The sequence below is a fragment of the Carettochelys insculpta genome, chromosome 9 (assembly GCF_033958435.1).
Source record: "Carettochelys insculpta isolate YL-2023 chromosome 9, ASM3395843v1, whole genome shotgun sequence".
In the NCBI taxonomy this organism is placed as follows: Eukaryota; Metazoa; Chordata; order Testudines; family Carettochelyidae; genus Carettochelys; species Carettochelys insculpta.
In genome coordinates this window covers 60,717,196-60,729,846 of record NC_134145.1, presented here as the reverse complement: position 1 = coordinate 60,729,846, position 12,651 = coordinate 60,717,196, and the positions used below count along the sequence as shown (strand labels likewise).

At 54.0% G+C, this 12,651-nt stretch overlaps 1 protein-coding gene across 2 annotated transcripts in view; it reads left to right on the top strand.

Annotated features, from left to right (window-relative positions):
- SEC16B (SEC16 homolog B, endoplasmic reticulum export factor) overlaps positions 1-255 on the top strand; it is a 37,951-nt gene extending 37,696 nt beyond the window's left edge. For both annotated transcript variants that reach the window (XM_075002646.1, XM_075002644.1), the window contains exon 25: positions 32-255. In XM_075002646.1, the coding sequence (XP_074858747.1) occupies positions 32-106 (75 nt within the window). In that variant the 3' untranslated portion in view covers positions 107-255. The remainder of the gene's footprint in view (positions 1-31) is intronic.
- Positions 256-12,651: the final 12,396 nt, after the last annotated feature.

Below are 12,651 nucleotides of genomic sequence, written 5' to 3'. Positions count from 1 at the left end.
CTGTTACTTAGCATCCTTCTGTCCTTCACAGTTCTCCACGGCGGCCTCCGCTGGACTCGGCCAACCCAAGTGGCTCTCACAACGGCGCTACCCTGCCCAGCCATGACAAGTGAACCCTGGCCTGTCTGCGGAGTGGAGCCTGTGAGAGCCCTTGCCATGGGGACAGAAGGAGACGGTGCTCGGCTCCTGCTCCTCCCCGTCCCTTCCTCTCTTTTCCCCTTGAGATGCTGCCGATGCCGTTCCCCTTGCGAAGGGCATCTGTCTGCAGGAAGGGGTGAATTCACTGCTGTCTGAGAGCAGGCACTCCTCGTTGGGCCACGTGCCCTCTCCGTAATGGTTGACTAGGGGAGGGAGGTTTGGGGGACATGGCGAAAAGGGGAAGGCACATGCAGGCTGGATGGCAAAAGAAGCTGCCAATCAGTAGCGTCTTCTAGACTGGGCAATTCTCTCCCATGGGCCGTTTCTAGAGTCCCCATCTCTTGCCTCTCTGGAGTCTAGAACGGCCAAAGCAATGGTGCAGATATTGCAAGGAACTGTTCCACTGGGTCCAGGGGTTGGACCCCGGGAATGACCCTAGACGGTAGATTTCATCCATGGCCAATTTCTGTGGCACATGTAATGGCCACAGTAAGATGAGCGAACGTCTGGCCATTCCACTGGCTGCTGTGCAGGGAGGGCATCAGGTGCAGAGTTCATGTTTGCCCCCAGGCCGGGGAGAGCTGTGAAGACAGTACATGCAGCCCTGCCTGGACAGAAGCATGTGGCACTCAGATACTTTCTTAGGCTGACTGAAGGAGAAGCATTAATTGTCTCTGAAAGGAGCGGTGTCCAACTTGGCTGGTGGCCGCAACATAAAGCCAGTGGAGACTGAGTGTGCATCCTCTCCACGAAACATCCGCCCTGGGAGTGGTTTGGGGTGATTCGGGGGTCGCCAGAGAACGCAGCGCCTTCGCCTTGTGTATGATCCCTGACGCTAAAGGACAGATCTGCCTTGTCTCTAATAGCACCTGTGCTGCCTTCGCGTTTAACGTTTTTGGAAATAAAATCCAAACCCTTTTACAGCCCTGCCTGCCCCCGGTCTTCCTACCTGTTAGGCAAATGCGACTCGGATCAAATGCACACCCTCCTGGAGTGCTGACCAAGCACCACTCCTCTTGCCCAGCTGAGTTGGCGGGTGCTGAGAGATCTAGGCATGGGGCTCGGATATTGGCCTCTGGACTGGAGGAACCTGCATTGAATGGTTGGTTGTCATGGAAACCTGTTTTAAAGCAGAAAACTACTGGGGTCCATATTCATCACTGGTGAAACGCCACCGACCTCAGTGAAGTTATCCCCCAGCTGAATTTGGCCCCATTCTCTTCATATACATGGTCTCTGTTGCTCTCGGTGTGGTGAGCTGGGGCCTGAGTGTTCAGGTAATGTTTGGACTTTCCCAGCCCTCCTGTCAATAGATACGACTAAGCTGTTATTTAACAGCAACCAGCTAAACCCCACTACACTTTCCAGTATGCCCTGACCAGTATCGTGGGCTAATGTATTATAAAGATTTCAAACTACAACCCCTTCTGTGAAAGGAAAGCCCAGAAACAACTGCGTATGCACCGCTGTCCAGAGACGTCAAGTATCGGAGGGGTAGCCGTGTTAGTCTGGATCTGTAACAGCAACGAAGGGTCCTGTGGCACCTTATAGACTAACAGAAAAGTTTTGAGCATGAGCTTTCGTGAGCACAGACTCACTTCATCAGATGCTGGTCTTGGAAATCTGCAGGGCCAGGTATAAATAAGCCAGAGCAGGGGTGGGGATAACAAGGTTAGCTCAGTCAGCAAGGGTGAGGCTTACTACCTGTCCAGAGACGGTGTCTCCATGAAGGTGAGACTATCACAGATTGATGCTGAGTTTTCCAAGCTGTGCTTCGTGACCTGGGGGAGCAGAGAAAGGCAGACGGGAGTACAGAGAGGCTTCAGGAGGGAAGGGGAGGTCACACAAAACATGGGATCTCTCAGTTCTGTGCCTCCCTCCCCTCCTCATGTGTTTTAAAATGCTAGGAAGGTGAGCAGTGATACTGCAGTTAGCAATGCATTTAAGTGCATGAATGAGGCCATTAACTTCAGTGGGCCTGCGTTGACTTAATTACGCAGGTGTGTAAATCTTTTAGGATCAGTTTCTTAGGCTGTCTGCACTTCAGCATGGAGAGTTGTCTTCCTCTAACACCTGGGACACAGTGTCCGATTGGCCTGCTGCTTACTGCAAACCAAACAATTAACACTAATTACCCACACAATTAAACATAACAACCCAAGTAATGGTGTGTTCCTTTTGAGCCACTATAGTGAAGTTTATAAATGTGAACATATTGCATGTTAAAAGGGGGTTGCTCTGACAAGGTCCCCTTGACTGTTCTTCTATACACAGCTATAGTGGTGCGCCCTGCAGTCTGCAGCTAGTGGGTAAGTATAAACTCGTGCCAGTTGTGAGTATCCCTGCAAGTTATTAGACCTTCTGCTAATAAAAGTGTATTAGGTGGATAGCAATTGTTATCTAGTCTGGTATCCTGTGCTGGACAGTTCCCAGTACCGAGTGTTTCTGAACAAGATGTAACGAAGGCCAAAGTCAGTAATTACTGAATGAACAGTGTCTTGGAGACAGTCCTTCATGTCTTCCAGTGGCTGGATTCTGTTCTGAAGCATGAGGGTTTCTGTCTGTTTCTAGTGAATGTAATTGTTGGCGTCTGATAATCTCTGCAAACCTGTGCTTCCTATTTGAGTCCTGCTAATGGTATCCTGTGCAATGAGTCCTGCAGGTGACTGATGAGCTGTATATGATATAAATTCACCTTGTGTGGCCTTGCATGAAGAAAAGACTGAACAGGGTTATGAGGGCTGGGTTCTCAAGCTGCCAGCTTCCAGTGGTGCTCAGTCTACATTTCTGTCTTATGCCCATAGGAGAAGCATTGACCAGAACTAGCCACCCTATTGAAGTTTCATCTGCTCCATGGCTGCCTCTCCCCAGATCCCTGCCAGGCTGGTAGTTCAGCGACCTGTTAGGTCATGGGAGCTCTCGATTCTTGTCTCAGCCCGTCTTAGAGGCAGTCAGTAACAGCCATACAGACTGGGACTTCAGCTTCCCACCGAGATAGCATCTGAGGCTTCCATATACACAGCACTGTGAGATGAGGGGCAGATGGGCACAGGATATGTTAATTAGGAACTCTCTCCTCCCTGCTGCTTATGGGAGTTAGGCATAGGCCTGTATGTATCCCACCAAATATATAAGCCTCTTCCATGTCAGGATGTTGGAGCCAGGAGCTCTAAGGCCACAGCAGGGTCTGACGCAGCTGCCTGGCCTTTACGGCCGGTCTTTGTAAGAGCCCATTTCTGGCAGAGTGGCATTGGAGAAAGATGGAGTGTTCTTCGAGAGGTGTGTGGGGAATTGTTCAGGGCCAGTGGGCCATGGTGTTTCCAGGTGCTCCCTTCCAGGCTTGTGGCTAGGTACTGTAGCCTGGTTTTCTTCCATAGCAAGCAAATGGCCGTAGACCTGTATCTTTCCTGTCCTTTTGCAGTTGGCTGCAGCTGCTAGTGGAGCTCCTGACCCTAGTGAACTGCTTGTCTGCCTTGTTTTGTACATGCCCTCAGGCTGCTCCAGGCCCCAGGCTCATGGTAAGCTCTGGCTCCTCTGGGAGGCTTGGGCATGTAACTATCCCAGTCGGATGCCATGTTACCATCTACACAGCTGAATGAAAAGCCCCAGGAGCAGGCTGGTGGGATTGTGCTTCAATGACGTGAGGAAGAATCATGTGTTTGTGAAGAGATTGCAAGCGATGGCGCTTAGAGTGGACCCACCTTAGGAGCGGAGGTGGAAAAGTTACTTGAGTAAAAGTATGGTGTCTTGGGGGGTGGGTACTAAAGTACAAGTCAGCAGTGTTATGCTGGAAAACTGCTTGATTAAAAGTATGTACACACACGTCACATCTTTAGTGCACTCAAATATCCAGAAGTGAAAGCAGCTGTACTTTTACTCAAGTAACTTTTGGGGTACATTGTCTGCCTCCACGTAGGGGGAGGCCTTGCCTTCGTATGGGCTGTGATGTGCCCTGCACAGAGAGGGTCTGATTCTGTCTAGGAGCTTGGAAAGCTCCAGCAAGCGCAATAATTCTAATCAGGCCAGCTGTGGAATGCTAAGCCCTTTGAGGGCTCTGTGCTGCCCAGATTTAACCGCATGTGAATTAAGGAGGGACTGGGGCCCAGTTCTCCTTGACCAGGGACTTTGTGGCATGGTCAGTCCCCTACTTTGGGCAAGCTACCTTTAGCCTCGCTGTGCCTCAGTTCCCTGGCTGTACAATGGAGAGGAAAGACCTCCCCTCCCTATTGTGTGGCTAACTGTGTTAAAAAAATGTGAAGGGCTTTGTGGTCTTCCTGAAAAGGGAGGAAACGTACTAATATTAAGCTGAGATCCCCCACAACTTGTGGCGTGGTATACCCTAGCACAGGGGTGTGTGCCGGGCAGAGGGGAGATTTTCCCAAAGCACTGAGCAACCATGGGACTTGTGTGCCTAAATCCCTGAGGTGGGTTTTAAAATTTTTCCCTTAGCAGTTGCCACAGTGGGTGAGAGAGAGAGCAGGGGTAAGCTAGCCTGTGTTGGATGGGTCCCAGGATTAGCCAGTTCTGAGAAAGGATGCGAGAAATCATGTAGTATGGAAAAACCTGCCTGTGGGAGCAAGGGTGCTTCCTTTTCCCCTGAGCTAGTAGTGGATTTGTGGCCTGAACCGTTTGGTTCCTATTTTATAAATTTTTTTTATAATATTTTACAAAAAAAAACCACAGGTGAATCTTTCTTAATATCAGCCTGTGGGTATTGGATTATCCATATGAACCTCCAGTCTGCCCTGAATTCTGATGGGGGCAACCAGTGCTAATGCTAAAAACATAATTAGGTCAGAGGGAGAGTAGTCTGAATTGGGTTAGGAGACCCCAGGTGGGGGAGTCTTACCTCAACCCATTGAACTCAGCAGTGCCAGGCATGAGCCTGTCCCAAAGCCCTTGGGGCTCAAAGGCATCCACCAGAGGGGGTCTTCTCTAGCTTCTTATGCCACCTGCAGCCCACATCAGCCCCACATTGCTGATAACTCATTCACCTGCAGTACGTGATACCCTGCTAGGGCAGCTAAGGGCTTTGTCTCTCAGACCTTTCCAGAGGCACGGAACAGGGAATGAGGAACACACTGCATGTGACCTCACCGGTGAGCTTCCCTCTGAGCTGAGGAATAAATAATCACGTGCAGTACATAAAGCTTCAGAAAGCGTAAGATAACAAGTCAGGGTGAGCTGGAAGCACATTCCCGCCCTGCTTTGCGAGCATATGCTAATTAGGGGTTCCATGGTCAAGCCAAAAACCAAGGCTGTGCAATATTCAGGATTGATGCTTTCATGTGCTATTCATATGCACGTAGACAAACACAATCGCAAAGTGCATTGCAAGGATATGGTACTGAGGGTTTCAGCGTTGGTACTGGAGATGGGAATGAGTCAACACAGGGCAGCATTCACGCTCTGTTCTTTCCTCCAGGTACACACAGTAGGATTTACAGTGCAACTGTACACTCCTATCCATGGAAAGCAGCCTATTGTAAAATCTTTGCACATGTAGTTGAGATAGCAAAAGAAATCGTATATACTCTTTTCTGTGGACCATGGTGATTTTTGCATGCAGGCAGGTGGTGAGTAGGGAACTCTACCCCGGGTTGGTGAGTACTTTATGCTTCAGACCATGGATCTGCCACAGATTTGTTTTGTTTTGCCGGGTGTTTTACTGAAATGCGTGAATTGAGTTGCGATTAATACAAAGTGTATCCGCATCTGCATCCCTACCGGCAAAATGAGCCGCCTCCAAATTTGCAGGGCTGCAGATACGAAATGTATGTACAGTTGCGAGGGGGGATTGAAAAGAGTCAGAGGGAGAGTAGTCTGAATTGGGTTGTGAGGCCCCCTTGCCGGGGGTCTCACCTCATCCCATTGAACTCAATGGTGCCAGCCATGAGTCTGTCCCAAACCCGTGGGGAGGGGCTGAGCATCCGCCAGGAGGAAGGAACTTCCCCGTCCAGCTTCTCCTGCCCCATTGAGCCCCACACCCCGGGCCCACCATGTCTGGTAACTCATCCACCCGCAGCAGGTGGTGCCCTGCAAGGGCAGCCGGTGGCTCCTGTCTCAGACCTTCCCAGAGGCGTTGCACAGCGAGTGACGCGCACCCCGCACGTGACCTCACCGGTGAGCTTCCCTCTGACGGGAAATAGTATCCGTCAGCCCGTTATATAACGCTTCCCTATCCTTGTACTCTTCAGCTCAGGGTGAGCCAGAAGCCACGTTCCCATCACGCTTTGCCTTAGCATTGATCCAGTGCTGCGGCAAGAGTCAGGGAGCGCCCCATGCAGGGTCTATGCTTCTTTCTTCCGCACTCCCGCGCGTGCAGGCAAACCAAATCCCAATGTGCTTTGCGAGGATATGTTAATGAGCGCTGAGTCAACCCCGTGCAACATTCTCTCCGCCCCGCCCTGCCTTCCCCCTCCGGCGCTCGTGCTCCTCTCGCAGCAAAGCCGCAGCAGCTAAGTTTGCAGACGCGAGCCTGCCCTGGAGGTGTCCTGGGGAAGCCCCTGCCGGAAAGCCTTGGGGCGCAGGGTTCCCACAGTGGAACTGAATAAGGCATCCCCCCTCTCCTGCCTGCATGACCGTGCAGCGCCTCGGGCAGGGGCCAGCCAAGTTCTCACCCCTCTTCACCCCTGCAATTGTCAGCCGCCCGCCAGACCCCGTGTCTAATCTAATCCGAGCCGGCCGCAGTGGCTGTGTGGTTCACATATAGATAAACCTTCTGGTTGAGGTGAGAGGACAGGTCTGCAGAACGCAAGACCTGCATGAAGCGGTAGGGCGGTAGGACCACACAGGCGTAAAAGCAGTAACGTAGTTCAACCTTTCTGGTGAGAAGGAAGAGCCTGAGACCCAGCAGGTGATTGTGCTGCGGGCCCCCCGCCCCGCCTTATGGCATTTCAGGCTTTGTGCACCCCTGGCCTAAGGTGCTCTCTTAAATCCCCAGCAACTTCCTTGCTGTGTGCGTAATTTAAAACGCGCCTTTTGTGTTTTGCTTTGGACTCAGAGCCTGCAGGGGTGGGAGCTCAAAGTGGTTTGGGCTCAGCAGCCAGGGCAGTGCTGGGGAGGGGAGCCCAGGGACCAGCCTGCCCTATGGGTGCAGTGGTGGGAGGGCCTGAGGGTCTGGCCCAGGGGTGCCTGGCTGGGTGTCAGGAGTCATAGGAGGCGGCCAGGCCAGGGTGAATGCACTGCTGGCATGGGGGAATGATGCTGGGGCGGGGGGGGCAGCTGGTGCCAGGCCCAGTGGCGCTGGCAGGGAACAGGCCCAGCTGCTGTGTGGAGTGTGCGGTGTCGCTGCTGCTGGACATCCAGGGCAACGTGTCCCAGCTGTGGACAAGGTGAGCGCAGCACAGCGGGGGCCGCCCTGGCCGAGCCCCTGCCAAGGGGGCTCAAGGGGACAGAATGCTGGGGGGCGGTTTGGAGCCTGGCTGAGGGTCTGCGGGTGGTTATTTGCTCGGGGGGGGAGGGGGGGCTAGCTGAGCCTTTCCACCCTCTGCCTTCATGGAAGGGGTCACTGCCAGCCCCAGTGGGAGGGAGGGATGCTGTGCCCGTCCAGGGGGCGGCCTTATCTGGAGGGGGTGGTCCTGTCTCCACAGTGGAGCGGGGAGCAGGTAGTGTGAGGCTTTAGCCTCCAAGGAGTTGGGAGCGGGAAGGGCGGCTCCTGTGTCTTCCCTGTCTGCCCCCCCGTCCCTCCCCCACCCCCCCGAGTAAGCTGTGGAGCTCCTGGAGCTGGGGGTGAGGTTGGAGCTGGCTGTGACAGGCCACGGCTTTGGGAGGGTGGCTGAAAGCAGGGTCTGCTCCGACAGCCTGGGCAGGGTGACGTGGCGGCTGGTGAGCCGTGCGTGGCCCAGTCAGTGAGTGGCTCCGTATGACATGGCTGCTCTGGGCCAAGCGCTCAGAATCCGCCTCCTCAGAAAGCTTGGTAAAGTTCCCCATCTGTTTGACACACCCGTTCGCTGCACCAGAGCCTGCCTGACCTTGTAGGCCCTCAGCAGCACCTTCAAAGGCAGGGTGCACTTAAGACACCCCCCTGAGGACTACAGCCTGAGGTCGGAGATCTCCCCAAGGCAAAGCAAGGCCGGTTCACACTAAACGGTAAAGCTCTGCACCTTCCTTTATTTATGAATGAAGCTGTTGTAAGGAGGACTGTGAGTGAGTTTAAAAAGTATCACAGGCACTCGTACTGTGCACCCATTCGCCTCCCAGACCCTGCCTTCCAATCCCCTAGGTCACAACCCCCTCCTGTCTCCACACTCCCTCTCAGACCCCGACTCCCCAACATCCCAGCCTCCACCCTGAGCTCCCTTCTGCAGCCAGCCTCCACCCCAGGCCCTGCGTTGTCTCTGTAGAAAAGTGCAGCCCTTGAGCACGTACCAAAATCTTGGCCTGGTCTCCCAACAAAAATTATTGCCCACCCCGTTGCAGGCTGTGTGCGAAGGGTAAATTTTCGGTGTAGGGTTGCAGTTGCCACGCGCCGCGGTTAAGCTCGGGGGGAAGAAAACCTTTGCCCCAAGTGATGAAAAAGGCACTGTTCGCGTACACCCCATTTGCCAATCTGCCCTCTTGACCGTGTCGTTGCGGGCAGAGCCAGCTTTGCCAGGCCAGCACAGCAGGAGCCAGCTCAAACCTTGGGGTGGCGTGTGTGGGTGGGGGGAACGGCTGCATCTCTGCCACCCCCCTGGATGCTCAGCCATAAATCAAAGAGCGGGAGGAAATCCTGTTCCGTCACTGGAGGAATTCAAAGCAGGACGAGGTGCTGGGTGGGGAGCTAGGTTTTCAGTGGCAGCCGGCTTTTCCGACCTGCATGGTGGGCGGCTGTGCTGGGCCTGGTTTAGGTGGCATAAACGGCACGCCGGAAAAAAACCCACACACCCTCTAAAACCCCCTCAGGGGCCACAGCTTCCTGCTGCCCCATTGGGTGCAGCTCTGGCAGGCCTCGGACACAGCAAGCAGCCCTGGAGCACCCTAGAGACTTACCCATTTATTAGGTCATGAGCTTTCGCGGGCAGAAGCCAGTTCCTCAGGCAGGCCTGGATGAGGACCCCTGGGGTGGTGCCACAGAAATGAAGGGAGATGTGCCCTCCTGTGTGGATATGGGCCCCAGGAGAGAGGCCTGTGGTAAGCACCCAGAGGAGTCCAGCCGCCCTCCAGAGGATTTTGCTGACGGTAGAGCCTGCCCACCCGCTGGCAGACAGCAGGCTGTGCACCCCTGCAGCCCTGACAGTGTTAAGTGCTGAGCGTTTCCCCCATGTGCATGGACAGCTTTCCCCCACCTCCCTTTCCCCCAGAAGCACCCTGCCCCTCTGATCCGTCCAGCTGCTTTCTCCTGCCTGGGGCGTGTTCATGGGCGCAGCAGGTGGCTTGGCCCCCCTCAGAGCAGACCGCCCCTTCCTGCCACAGCCTGGAGCTCTCCCACAGCCAGGAGGCGGGAGTGTTTCTGTGGCCGTTTCACAGCTCTCGGCTGGTGAGATGAGCAGCTGTGCTCCTGCAGCTGGCTCCAGAGCCGGGGCCCGTGGGCGATACCCAGCCGTGTTCTGAGGGGTGCTGACGTGCGTCATGAAAACCAGACACAGCGGGGAGCGTTGCCGTGCCAGCCTTCCTCCCTCCTGGCAGCCGGCCCTCAGCGCCCTCGCACCTCTCCGGCGTGAACGTGACCTGCTCTGGGGAATGGAGACTCAAACGGTGCCGCAAGTTCACCAGTGGCTGCCCCTCAGAAAGGCCCTTCTTTGTAGGGCAGCAGCACCCGAAGGCCTGCCCCCAGCCCTGGGATTAGCGCTCGGCCCTGTCCGCAGGCAGGAGAACGCGGTAGGACTGGGCACAGTCCATGCACAGCCCTCGGCAAAGCTGTAGAGCAAAAGGCGCATCTTGAGGAAACACCTTGGCTAGCTGGCTACCATCTCCTTGTGAATATGACCGAGCTGGGTCTCCTGTCAGGTGGGAACGCACTCTTACCCCCTTTCGCTGACGGGGAACAGAAGCTGTTACGGGCCCGGTTCAAGCTCACCAAAGCAGCACAGGACAGAAAGCCAGGGATTGCACCTCTCTCCTCTGTTAATTAAGAACGATTAAAGGCTTGCGCTGCGGCGTCCAATGCGTTTGCTACTTGCCACATGTGGCGAATAGGACACTGCATGGGGGTGAATATGAGGGTGGCCAACCCACAGCTCGCGAGCTGCATGCGGCTTTTGGAGCCTTTAAATGCGGCTCCTCCTGAGAGCTGCGTGTGGGGAGAGCTGTCCGTCTGCTCCGTGCACGTGCCCCGCCGACGGGTGGGAGAAGTGTGTGGTAGCCGTGGTGTCAGCCCTGGCCGTGGCTCCAGTGGCAGCCAGTCACTTAGAGCAGGAGGGGAGGGTGGCTGTGGGTGCCTGGCTCTGCGGGAGGGGGAGGGCATTTATTTAGAGCAGGGGGTGGCACTGGGAATGCAAAGGGTGTGGTGCGTATGGACAGAGGACAGCCACAGGTGTGGTGATCTTTGAATTCCTGTTGGATGCCGCTGGTCTGGAGAACGTGAGCTGTGAGGGAAGACTGAAAGAACTGGGTTTGTTTAGTTCAGAAAAGAGAAGACCGAGAGGGGACATCATAATGGTTTTCAACGAAGGTTACAAGGAGGTGGGAGAAAAATTGTTCTCCTTGGCCTCTAAGGGTAGGACAAGGAGCAATGGGGTTAAACTGCAGCAAGGGGGGTTTAGGTTGGACATTAGGAAAAGCTTCCTAACTGTCAGGGTGGTTAAACACTGGAATAAATTGCCCAGGGAGGTTGTGGAATCTCCATCCCTGGGTACGTTTAAGAGCAGGTCAGAGAGACGCATATCTGGGTGGTCTAGACAGTGTTTGTCCTGCCGTGAGGGCAGGGGGCTGGACTTGATGACCTCTTGAGGTCCCCTCCGGTTCTAGTGTTCTATGATTCTCCTCCCCCATTCCCACCCACCATGTCTTCGCCCCAAGACCAGCCTTGTTCACAGCCACATGCTGGTCTTTCCTGCGGAGATGGTTTGTGTCAGTCTCAGGGAAACCTGGTGGCAGCTCAGCATTGCAACTATGTCAGGACTGTGGTGTGGAGGTCCCAGGGAACATTCTTCTCAAAGAAATGACACCCCAGCCCTTCCAAATCCCTCTCCTGTTATTTTTGCTGCCTCACCTGGAGGGTTTCTGGTGGACACGGAAAAGCCACTATCCAACCAGCAAGACCTGTTGTCTCAGGAATGAGCTTATATAGGGCTGGAAGGTCTCTCTTCCAAGCGTGGGAAACCCGTACGAGGCCCCCGTGATTCCACCATTAAGAATGGAATTATCGTTAGTAAAGGTAGCAGATGAGCCTCAGCCAAGGAAACATCAGGCAGCTCCCAGCTTGTCGCTTGTTGATTCGTTTGCTGAGCGTTCAGATGCTAACTTCACGCTTCTTCCTTGCAATTCCCCTAGGCACCTGGAACCAGGACTGCCTTTCCTCCCATTGCCTTCTGCTCCTTCTCCTTTATCCATCATGCGGACGGTGCCCCGTGCCATTTCAGGCCCTGCAGTGACTCCCTTCTCCGTTGTTTCTCTGTCTCAGAAGATGCCCCTGGTCCCTGCTCTGCAGGATAACAAATAGAAGTGTCAGACCCTCTGCACCACAGCCTGAGAAGATAAATGGTCTGACACACAAAACAACCTTCATGGTTTGGGTCCTGGAGCCCTGGCAGGAGCTAGCGCCAAGACGGATGGGCCAACAAGGGGCGCTGACACAATGGGGTCAGCATGAAAGTCAAAGTGAGGAAAGATGTGTCCTTACTGCCTCTCCGTTAGGATTGGGGCTTGCCACTGATGGACTCCTGTGCATTGTCCCCATAGCACAGAGCCAGAAGAGGCTATTTCCTCTGCCACGCTGGCAACGTAATTAACTCCTTGGAGCCACCCTTTGGCCCTTCCTCAGAGGCTACTGAGAGGGGCAGCGGGGAGGGAGGCAGTCAGGTGAAAGACCTGCAGCTCATCACGTTATACTGTCTCCTGCCGTCCACCTCCCCCCAGTGCCTTTCCTGCAGGCCAATATTTAAAAAAGGCTCTAGAGGAGACCCTGGCAATTATAGACCGATAAGTTTAACATCAGTACCAGGCAAATTAGTAGAAACACTAGTAAAGAATAAAATTGCAAGGCACGTAGAAGAGCACGAATTGTTGGGCAAAAGTCAGCATGGTTTCTGCAGAGGGAAGTCCTGTCTAACTAATCTATTAGAATTCTTTGAAGGGGTTAATAAACATGCAGACAAGGGGCACCCAGTGGACATAATATACCTAGATTTCCAGAAAGCCTTTGACACGGTCCCACACCAAAGGCTTTTATGTTAATTAGGTGGTCATGGGATAGGAGGAAAGATCCTTTCATGGATCGGGAATTGGCTAAAAGACAGAAAACAAAGGGTGGGAATAAATGGTAAATTTTCACAATGGAGGAGGGTAACTAGTGGTGTTCCCCAGGGGTCAGTCCTGGGACCGATCCTGTTCAACTTGTTCATCAATGATCTAGAAAATGAGGTAAGCAGT